General features: G+C 37.2%; 1 protein-coding gene across 1 annotated transcript; it reads left to right on the top strand.

Moving 5' to 3' along the window:
* Nucleotides 1-3,082: 3,082 nt before the first annotated feature.
* Nucleotides 3,083-7,232, top strand: LOC113284007 (transcription factor bHLH128-like). Its single transcript, XM_026533394.1, has 6 exons — nt 3,083-3,705; nt 5,314-5,588; nt 5,704-5,796; nt 5,891-5,956; nt 6,456-6,524; nt 6,804-7,232. Exons 1-6 carry the CDS (start codon nt 3,225-3,227, stop codon nt 6,855-6,857), a joined length of 1,038 nt encoding a protein of 345 aa, XP_026389179.1. The 5' UTR covers nt 3,083-3,224; the 3' UTR covers nt 6,858-7,232.
* Nucleotides 7,233-11,972: the final 4,740 nt, after the last annotated feature.

The raw sequence follows: 11,972 nt of genomic DNA, 5'->3' as shown, positions 1-11,972 counted from the left end.
TAAAAACTTGACCAAAATCTAGTCTTCTAGATTGTCTTTCAAAATGAACTTGGTATCTTGTAAACAACATCTTCACACACGACTGCATTCCTTGTAATCAACAACATCATAACCATTTAATCTTCAATCCCATGTAACTCCAGCTGCCACAACTCCACTAGACACCAAGAATAAGAAGAAAAGCCTTGTTCTGCACCACCTTATATCACCGGTTCTCAGACTCGAACCATTATCCATCTGCAGCTGTACTGAAACCTTCTCATTCTGTGACAACATTATCACAACTGCCAATTCCGGAGACCCATATGTAGCTTATTGCATGCTATCTCAGTATCACCAGCTTCTTTATTATAGCTACCAGCTTCATTTCATTTACACATTTCCTTCAATTGCCTCAGTTCAGCTTCACAGTAAATACCATCATCTTCTCTGGCCAACAACTGCAATCTCAGTCCATGCATTATCATAACAACCTGCCATTGCATGTACCTGCATCTTCTTGTCAATCTCTGCTCAAATCTCTGCAATATCTCCTAACATTCATCTTTCATGCTCCAGCTCCAATGCTTGGCCTGCAATTCATACGCAATCTTCATCCATCAACACAGAGAATCCCATTTACTCCATTTCTGTCCAAATCTCACACAGCTCTAGACATTGCATTCGATAACACATTCATTTACATCCTCACCTTCATAATCAGCCATTACAACTCCGTTCAGACCATTAGATGCAGAACATTTCTTGTTCACCTGCAACATCACATTTCCATTGCAGACTCAAAACCCATTTTAACCACCACTGAAACTTCACAAAACTGCAGCCACTACTACTCCTTGTTCTTGACATCACTACCAACAAACTCAGTTTAAATCCCACCTGAACCTCAATACCACCAGTTTACATCCCAAGCCAACCTGCATCAACTCCATCACCATCTTCACTGTGTTCAAGAGCCAGCCACATCAATACAGATTCTTAACAATCCAGACCTGTAGTTCAATAGAAACATCAAGACAACAAATTTCAGAAACCCATCTTCATTGAATCTGAACCAAACCTGTTCTTAATTCATCATCATAATCTTCCAGCAGCAACAACTCAACCTCGAATTCATCTGTTTATCAGTAAGAACAACATCTTCTTAGTCTCAGTTTCAACTGCAACCAAGCTCGGTCCAATCCTGCAGCCGCACCTTCAAAACGAGATGAAACTGATTTCATCCAGCATATTCCGATGAAAATACAATTATATCATAGTCTATAACTAGATGAAATTAGTTTTCATCCTGCATATTTTGACAAAAAAACAATTATATTATAGTTTACAACTAGATTAAATTGGTTTCATCCTGAGTATTCTTACGAAATTAAGGTATATCAATATGTAAGTTATATGAAACTGGTTTCATCCTGCACATTTGGCGAAAATACAGCTATATGAAAGTTTACAACTAGATGAAATTGGTTTCTAGTTGAGTATTCTGACGAAAATGGTATATCAATGAATAAATTATATGAAACTAGTTTTCATCCTGAGTATTTTGACGAAAACGTAATTATATCACAGACTATAACTAGATGAAACCAGTTTCATTCTAGTATAACACGGATGAAAATAATTTTAGGTCAATCCACAACAGGATGATACTGGTTTCATCCTAGTATAACATGGATGAAAATAATTTCAGGTCAATCCAAAACAGGATGATACTGGTTTCATCCTAGTATAACATGGATGAAAATAATTTCAGGTCAATCCAAAACAAGATGATACTGGTTTCATCCTAGTATAAAATGGATAAAAGCAATTTCAGGTCAATCCAGATTTTACACAAGCTTAACCCAGATGAAACTAATTACATACAAACAAAATTCAATGAATTTTAAAATGGATTTTACAAAAGTTAAACCAATAGGATCAAGAAACTTACCAGTGAAATTGATGGAAAATTTTTTTTAATGCTCAGCACCACCATTGCATTCAATCGGAAGCAACTTCAAACCCCCGTTTCCTCTGTTGAGTCAAACCCTGAATTTCAAGTTCATAACCTCACTGCAAGCCATCACAGATCCAACCTCAAAACCATTACAATTTCGTTTCAGATTCAACAGCAGCATCTGCTGCTCCTCCTTCTATCCCATCTGCTTCTCAATCTTCCATTGATGTAACTAAGTTCAGTCCCATATCAATTTATGCAACTTCATCTTCTTGAACTCAATCGGCCATTAAACCCATCAACTACACAGTCTCGAATCAATTTAATTGTGGAATCTCTCAGATCACATATTCAAACCCATCTTAATTTCATCCTCTCTATCTTCGGAAACCCTTATCAATTCACAATTTCTTCATCTGATTTACCCGAAGAAGCAAACCCTAACTTCATTCATTCACTGCAACTCTCAATTTCATAATCCAAATTCGAGTCAACCCATTACTGATTCTCGATCTTAGCCATCATACCCATCACGTCGACCACCATCTTCTCTGCCCATCAAATCTCTCAATTCTCGATCTCACAGAAGTAACAACAACCATGACTGAAACGGTGGTGGTGGAGAAACAGAAGATCGAGAGCATAAGAAGAAAGAATGGAAATGGTGGAGACCTGGAGAGGAGTAATTGAGTCAGTTTCAATTAAAAAGATTTCTCTGTCCATTTGACCCAGGCTGAATCCTAACTGTCCATTTAGCCCAGAAAACACACAATTTTGTCTATATAGTCCATTTTCTGAAAAAATAAATACTCGGGTAGGAGCACAAAACTATTTATGAATGAAGTAGAAGTTTATGGTTTTACATAGATTTAGTAATTCTCGTAAAATTTGGTACCAGTTGTAACAGATAGATTAGCATCAATTAGCATGTCAAAAACATCATTTAATAGGGTAATCCACCTAAGCAATTATTCAAAGTCAACGTTGAAACAAAAAAGAGTTTCTACTACTAAATTGGAAAAAATAACAAAAGGGCAACAAGGTAATAAAATGAGATAAAATAGAATTAAATTCTCTATCTAGATCTGTTGGTGCGAATCTGAAGACTTTTCCTCACCCACTGGCCACTACAAATATGAATCCCATTCTTTACCACTTTTAATCATCTCCTCTGAAGACTTTTCTCCCTCTCATTCATTTCTTCTTTTTCTTTCTTCTTTACTCCCACTCTCATTTCTCTAATCCTCATACCTCAAATTCGTTTCATAATATATTCTCCACCACCATGTATTCACCACCAAATCATCATCAACAACATCGCCAACCAGGTGTTGGATTAGCCCGTTACGTTTCAGCTCCTGGATCATTCTTATCTAACATCGTTGATTCAGTCATGGGATCTGGTAATGAAGATGATTTCACACACGCATCACAAAATCATCATATCACTCACCAACATCAACAACAACAGCAAAATCAAAATCAACTGCATCAGTACTTTTCTAATGGTAATTCTTCTACGATGTCATCAAATGAGTCGTCTCTAGCCGATTTGAAACCGATGTTTCAGACCGATTCAAGAGTTTACAATAACAATGGAAACGCCACCACTACTGCTACTACAACTACAACTACTACTAGTAATGGCGGTCTTCAGAGATCTTACGGCATGAATCAAGTAGCAGCCGCCGCTGGAAATTCTTCGTCTTTGCTTCGTCATAGTAGTTCTCCCGCTGGATTTTTTAACAATCTCATGGTTGATAACGGTTAGTAATTCAATGCTTTTCCCATTTCAATCCATAAATTTTTATCAATTTGATTATCTGAGTCTCTGTTTTCCTTAATCATGTGGGAATTATGATTTTCTTCTCTGGTCTTCAATTTTACTTCAGCTCGAAACTGTTACGATACTATTGTCTCTTTTTTGATCACGAAATAACGGTTTTAGCTCCAAACGTTACATTCTGAATCGTGAAAAACAGTTGAAATTAGTAACCACTTAGAAAAAGCGATGATGGTAGGTGGTTGTTGGAGTAGTCTGTGCATTCTCCTTTTTGGTGTGCTAATTATTAGTAAAGATCTAGAAATAAGCTGTTTTGACGGTTGAGAACAATTGTAGAAAGAAAACTAGATCATCCAACGGATGAGAATATCCAGTCTGAGTGACTTTTATAGGTGTCGGTACAGGGAGTCTGATAGAACTAAATCTAGATTCTTTGCCTGTGTGGGTCCAAGAAGAATCTGTTCTATTTATTTATAGTAATAATTTGCTGGATTTTTATATGGATATCTGTGGATAGGAACTCACGAGTCCACGTATACAGGGACGACACTGAAAGTCCATGAATTGATTTGAGTCCATTATGACATCTACGTGTGAATCCACTTTTTTTTAGTCATGGGACCCACATACCCTTTCTCTCCATGTGTTTAGGAAGACTTTTCCTCACCTATTTTTATAGCATGTTTTGGTAACCAGAAGCAAAATTTCTTGTGAATTTTAAGTCATACTCAATGTTCTTTTGCTTCATGGAAAAACCTTTCTTTTTTTCTTTTCTTTTAAAAGTCATTTCTAACTAAAAATCGAAACCAAGATCGAAGGCATGGAAGGACCAAAAACAATCCACTTAAAAACGGACAACGAATAAAAGTAAAGGTTAAAAGGATTTCGTGAAAATATATGTAAATAGGCTTTGAGAGCCGGCTGATAGGTTGAGGCTATACTGTGAATGGATGACAGCAATTGCCTTCCCTGGTGAATTGGCTCGGAAAGGATATTTATGCATATTTTTACCTAAATCCTTTTACATTTGTCATCTTATTCGTGTTTTGTTCCTGCATATCACCATAGAATTGTTTTTTGCCCCCTCTTACCTTCAACCTTTGTCATGTCTATATTTAGTATGACCAACTTTTAAGCAGACCATCATGGCTTGTCATTTGCTAGCAGCTATATTCCTTGGGAATGATCTTCATGTTCTGATAATGTGATGGGATGACTTACTGGTATTCGATTTCTAAAGTTGCATTTTCTTCATTGAATTTTATGAAATGAGTATTGGGGAGTGTTGTTTTAATCCATTTAAACTGGAGATGTCATAATAAAAATCCCACATTCCTACTTGATTATTGATAGTCTTTGTTCAGTGATCCACTAGAGCCAATCTGCCCGGGTTAAGGTCAAGAAAATTGGCCCATCAGATAAACAAGTTAACATTATGGTTCACCAAACTTTGACTCGCCAGAGGGTGAACAAAACCCGTTATCACCTGATTATGCAAAAGTACATGTGCAAGCTACAAAAGAATGCTGATACTTAGTACTATAAGTTTGAATATGTTTTCCTGATGAAGCTTTAATCCCTTTCATGTCAGGCTTTTCGATTTCAAATGGAGCTGGAGGAGGATATACAAAAGCTGGTACTAACACTATAGGCCATGGAAGACTAAAAACTCAATTGAGCTTCACACAAGATTCACTTTCACAAATCTCCGAAGTGGGGGAGAGCGTCGCAGGTGGTAGTTCCGATGAGGGTTTCACAGTGGGCACATGGGACGATGCAATCAACTTTTCTAATGCAGCAAACAAAAGAGCTAAGAACAACAATGGAGATATCATGAACATGAGCGATTTGGAGTCACAGTCTTTGGTACATAACTTAAACTTTAACGTGTTATTTCTTGCTCTAGAAATTACTTCAGAGTTCTGCATTTCCCTTCACGATATACATGGATTGATAATTTTAGTTTTGTTTTGGGTTTCAGTTTAATCTTCCACGGTATCAAAGTGATTCCGTTCAGTGCAAAACTCGGGCTAGAAGGGGTTTTGCTACTCATCCACGAAGTATTGCTGAAAGGGTACGTAAATAAGTTAAACTCTAATTATGGACGATTTGTTTCACTGATCCATATATGTTAATGTGAACCTAAATTATTGATACTCTGTATGTAGGAGAGAAGAGGTAGAATTAGCGAAAATTTGAGGAAACTACAAGAGCTTGTTCCAAACATGGATAAGGTAACTCCTATAAAACCTTATTTTTGTTTTCCAATGTTGTTCGTGTATATTATACTACCACAGTTCGTGTTAATGCTCAATTGAATTGTTTTTGGTTGGTGCGTCATGAACAACTCTTCGTTTCCGAGTACCAGGTGATATCTGTGAGGCCAGTGGCCTTAGAGTATAGGGATGGCTATGTAAATAAGAACCCACAAGCATAGTTCCAAAATAATTTTATGAAAACAGAAGCTTGTTCAAACGTTGTGGTCACCTTTATAGAAGTTCTTTTACGATAGCTGATCAAGACGCAGCAAGAATTTTGCCTGTAGACTCCAACTGTTAACCTTCTCTAAGATCTGTTTAAACCAAACTCATGTCAAATGATCCAGGATAAATCTAGTCCAACATGGCCTCCATTGGAACTCTTACAATATGAATTGTAGTTTTTATCTCTACATCAAGATTGGTTGACTTGTTTTATATTCTCTGCTTAATTTACCTCTAAATTACGTTGCAGCAAACAAGCACTGCAGATATGTTGGATTTGGCGGTGCAACACATCAAAGGCCTCCAAGGAGATGTTCAGGTATGCTACAAAAGTACACCCTATTTGAATGCATAAAAATCGATAAAAGGGACCCTGATTGTTTACACTGCTTGCCTCAACTACAATATATTCCACCACACATGAAAAGAACCCTCTTTTTATGCCCCAACGCCCCTCGCTACTTTTTATGGTGACATGAGGCAGTGGTATACTTAAATGGTTTATGTTGCAAACTTCTGTCATGGAAAAACCAGATTTTCGATTTAAGTGGGTTACTATTTGCCTAACATAGCTGTTTTGTTAATTTTTCTTTTGTAGAAATTAAACAAAGATCTTGAAGGATGCACCTGTGAATGTAGAAAATCAACCTAACGTGCTAAAACATCTGATCAGTCCCAATGAAGATGTGAGAGTGAAAGACAGAAGTTCTTAGATGGAGTATTTCAAAGAAATGAATCTTCAGAAGATATACCCTATTACTACTTCGAAAACACATCTGATTTGTCAATTCTCTCTTGTATATATTGAAGATGTCTCGCATCTTCTTCTTTTTACTGTCATCTAGTATTGTTCTAGATCAAATGGTGGGCAGGGTGATTGGTGTATCTTGGTTTATAAACTAGATCATTTTTCTCATTTTTGTTTGGTTTTTTGTTGTATCAAGAGGAAGTTAATTTGTAAAAAAATTCTGTTTTCCATTGTTAGTTTTCTCAGTGTAATAATTTTTGTTAAGTGCATCATTTCTCTCTTTTGCAGATTTAGAATGTCATTGTGAGGTACCAAATTACTTCATTCTTTGCCTTGTATCTGTAAGGTAATCTAATCAACCTGCAGCTCGAGTTCACAAAACCTTAACTTTAGCAGCTTTGCACGCTTCATTGCAGTAATAGCCCCTGGAATCCTCCATGTCAGAACTCACTTGGCCTTTGAATCCTTTTGTTTCCAGTATTTTTCATTTCCCTGCCTTGCTCGAAACGAAAGCTGTTAGCAGATAGACACATTCTGGAACTCACCCATTTTCTAGCATTTTTCATCTTTTTTATTGGGTTGCCATCTCCGATGGATATTTGGACTCCAAATATTCCTGGCTGGAACAGATGAGACATTGACGCAGAACCTACAAAAGAGAAAGAATGAAACTGCCCTGGAGATGATGAAAAAAGACTTACAGGGGTTAGTCCTCGAGTTAGTTGGGGGGAGTTGAGTGTATTTTAAATCTTGAGGATTTTGAGGGAGTTTGAGAGAGTGTAGGGAGTTTGAGAGAGTTTGGTGTTTTTGAGTTCCAGGGTTTGGGGGAGTGTAGGGAGTTTGAGAGAGTTTACTAGAGGGAGTTTGGGGGAGTTTGAGAGAGTTCATTCTTAACTCATTCTCTTTTAAGAAACAACAAATCCTCATTTGCAAGTAATACATGACCTGCAAAACTGCACTCGAGCCATGGCTAACAACAACACATAACCAAGGAAAAACTGCACTCGTAGCGCAAGACCTGATCTTCCTAAGCTCCCATTTAGTCATTCACCACACACCTAAATACAACCCACACTTCACCTGAACTTCACCACAACTACTTACTTCCAAACTTAGACCAAAACTTCCATTCTCCTCTTCTCTCTGCCAGGTGACACCCATTCGGTATACAAGATATAACCGGTGCCCCTTATTGGCACGGAGCTAGCAGTACATAAAATCATGGAAAAATGCATTTCATTAAATTAAAGTTCACATTACAAACTAGTGAACATATTACACCTATAGGTAAATGAAGCAACTAGATTTGTAAGATAAAAAGAAAAAGAATTCAGAGTGTCAAATGGTGAACAACACATTAACAAGTGGAATAGGATTTTGGTTTAGACCACTATGTCAGACAGTGGGGAAAATATGCACTCCCTTGCTCCATAAATCAACACAACTGATCCAACAGTTTTAACACATTTCAAGCACTTAACACCCCCATTCTAATCATACAGATGTTGCCAACACCCATGAAAAGAAATTCATAAAAGAATATGCGAAAAAAGTAGGAACTTTAGACATTAATTCACATATCAAATAATATCCACTGTTGATTTGTGTCCCAGCAGATACATTCATGGTACAGTCAACGGGAGAAGAAAGGATTAGCTAACAGTATAGAATAGACAAAGATGCAAATTTAATCAAATAGCCGCTTGTTTATACATGAACTTGCAATTGTATTGAAAGTCGCACAAACTAGTATTGAATTGGACAAAGTACTGTGCTGTTTCGATGGGATTGCTGATGATTATAGAAATTGGAAATGTGCTATTGTGAGTTGGGTTCTGCGGAGGAAGTTGATTGCAGCTTAGTTGAAGTCATGGAGTTAATTGGCCTGAGGAGGATGCATAATAATACCATCTCCAAGAAACGAGGGTTTTGATTGTTTATATAAATCCTTTACTTTTATGGAATAAACCCCAAAAACTGATATGGAAAACAATCAAAATAGTACACAAAATAGATTATAAACAATCAAAACAAACAATCATGGAGATCAAAGAAGAAAAAAAGATGAGAAAAAAAGATGAGAAAAAAAGTATACCTAAAAGCTGAAGCGTTTCATCTTCTTTCTCCAACCAAGCTCCCTTCCAAATCTCTACTCTTTTGAGAGATTTGTGTACAGGAAAAAATACACTATCAACTCTCCAGAACCCCCTAAAACAACCAACTCCCTAGCATTTTAGGGTTTTACCGCTAACAGGGATTTCAAGAGCTTTTCTCAAACTCCCCTACGACTAACGGGTGTTTTCCAGGGAGTTTGGAGAACTCTTCTGAACTCTCCCACGACTAACGGGGATTTTGAGAGACTTTCTCAGACTCCCCCACGACTAACGGGAAAAAACACAACTACATCCAACTCCCCCAATTCCCTTGAGGACTAACACCCTGTTAGAATAGCTCAGTTGGTCTAGGGTCTCACCTCTACCAGTGAGGTCAGAGGTTCGAATCTCTGCTCTTTATAAATTTTCTCTCCACTTTGTGACTAGCAATAACACAAGGGGGATGCAAATTATTATGGAGCGGGAATTCGAGCTTATGACCTCGATTATCAAAATCCTAATGAACTCACGCTACTCTATTCACAGTTGTTTTTTAAATTTATTGATCTTAACTTAGCTCATGCTATTTCCGGTTGTGTTTTTAGTTTTCTCATATTTGGTTTAATCTTTGCAGTGCACAGAGGCTACTACCTGAAATAAATCAAATTTGCACTGTGATAGCATGAGTAGAAGTAATCCTGGTAATGCAGGAGGCCATATGGCTTCTAATTTTGTTGCAGAAGTAATGATCACGGTTCTTAGTTCGGAATACGCACACAACAACAACCACTTCACTTTGGTTGTCTATTCACTACTCAGACTCTAATTCTGTTGTATAGACATTCAAATCTAATAACATTTCTTGGATGTTCATTTCGATGCTTTAACCATAAGTATGTACAAAATGGCTTCTTAGCCCATCATACTTTAAAACCTGCACCATGGCTCGGAAACTACCACTTCGATACTTTAAAACTTGCTAAGTGCTGATGGACCATGGTCTCCAGCGGCTGGTTTAATCGTCTATGAAATACTCCTTAATGAGTATTTTCTCGATGTTAAAGATGAATATGTTAAAATATGCTCCTTAACCTTTATTTTATAAAAAATACAATTTTTATAATTAAAAAAAAATTGTTTTACAGACCGGCAACAGGCATCCTAGCAACAATCTGGACTCCTATGTCCTTTTGAATCACGATACCGAGTATATGAAAAAGAGAATCACCAAACTTGTAGTTAGCATCTCGACTAACAAGGCAGTTTCGTAAACTTTTCAAGAAAGAAATCATTTCTTCACCGAGCTCACCCAAAGTAGTGTTAGAGAAAATGAGTTTATAAAATAATTTGGTTTTTTGGTCTTGAAAGGATTGGAACTTAGGACCTATTGGTCACTAAGGACACTAACTCATTTTCACTTATTGTGAATGAACCTTTAGTCCCACATAGGGAAAACTAAAGATGATACCTCTCCATAAGTATTGAATTTTTTGATATTAAGAGTGGCCCTTGGGTCATTAGCATTTTTGTGAGAGGGGGGGACTTAGGCGATGGGCTAGTTGGTGCAACCACATATTTGCACACACGCGCGGTGCTTTGCACCGAAGCACGCACGCCGCCGTCCGGGCGGGCCGGGCTCGGGTGTGGGTGTGTCAAGACTTATCTTTTTGGCGAAACGAGATGTTTCCTTACGTTTTACAAACACATTATGATGCATGAACATTTTACAAACACATTATGATGCATGAACGTTTTATAACTACATTATGATGCATGAAACGTTTTAAATCAATACATGAACGTTTTATACTGTTTTGAAAATTTTGAATTAATTGAAATTAATTCGTTTTATACTTCTCTTATTTCTCCTCTATATAAACCGACCACATTTTTCATTTTCAATTTGTGTCCAGAAGAGCTACTATCCTCTTCTTTTCGTCTTCTCCCGCTGTGTGGTCCTTTATTTTCATTCTGTGCGTAGTTGGTGTTGAGGTCGTAAGAGTGGGCAAGTACCGTAGTGCTAACAGTGTTTTCAACGGGCAGTTTTATCCTGGATACGAACTTGACCACAGGGTATAGGCATCACTCATTCTTGAGGCGTACCGGTCAAATATCGTGTTAAGGACAGCGTGTTGAACACGTGACTCTGTCCTCTATTTGCAGTCCAATTGAGTGTCTATTTACTTTCCTGAAATTAATCCTTTTATTCTAACATCTCTCTAACATCTTTCTTGAATGTTTTATTGTTACAGAAGCAACAATCTTAACACGATATTTCTGTTTTCTGTCTGTAACAATGGGTAAGAACGATGTTGAAAGACCAGCAAAGTTTTCTGGAAAAGACTTTAAGAGGTGGCAGTCAAAAATGTTATTTTTTCTGAGTTATCATGAGTTGGACTCCTATGTTCTGAAACCGTTTGATGAGTCATTGAAGAATGTTGGCAGTGAGTCTCCTTTTGATGGATGGAAGAGGAACAATTACATGGCTAAAAATCATATTCTGAATTGTTTAGAGGATGCTTTGTCTGATTTTTACAATGCTAAGGACAACTTTTCTGCTTTTGATTTATGGGCTGCTTTGGAGGCAAAATACCAAGCTGCAACTGCCGGAAGTAAGAAATTCTTGGTAGCCAGACTTTATGAGTATAAAATGGTAAATGACAAATCTGTGGTTGATCAATTCCTTGAACTCCAGCAAATTATGAATGAAATTCTTGCCGAAGGTATGGTGATTGATGAAACTTTTCAAGTGTCTACTACTATCGAGAAATTGCCTACTTCCTGGTCCGAGTACAAGAAGAAACTGAGACATGAAACTGCTGAAGTTACTATGGTTGAACTGGGTAAGAAAATTCAAGTTGAAGAATTTGTGTGCTCCAAGGACAAAAATGTATCTTCTTCAAGGGACATGTCTTACAAAGCTCAT

This window comes from Papaver somniferum, chromosome 5 (assembly GCF_003573695.1).
Source record: "Papaver somniferum cultivar HN1 chromosome 5, ASM357369v1, whole genome shotgun sequence".
NCBI lineage: Eukaryota > Viridiplantae > Streptophyta > Magnoliopsida > Ranunculales > Papaveraceae > Papaver > Papaver somniferum.
The sequence above is the reverse complement of the archived record's forward strand: the minus strand, read 5'-3'. Positions and strand labels throughout refer to the sequence as shown.

Bases quoted from the DNA above. Each gene is read 5' to 3' on its own strand.
- LOC113284007 (XM_026533394.1), top strand. From the start codon at position 3,225: ATGTATTCACCACCAAATCATCATCAACAACATCGCCAACCAGGTGTT. The intron at 5,589-5,703 runs GTACATAACTTA...TTTGGGTTTCAG, and splicing joins ATTTGGAGTCACAGTCTTTG to TTTAATCTTCCACGGTATCA. The intron at 6,525-6,803 runs GTATGCTACAAA...TTTCTTTTGTAG, and splicing joins GCCTCCAAGGAGATGTTCAG to AAATTAAACAAAGATCTTGA.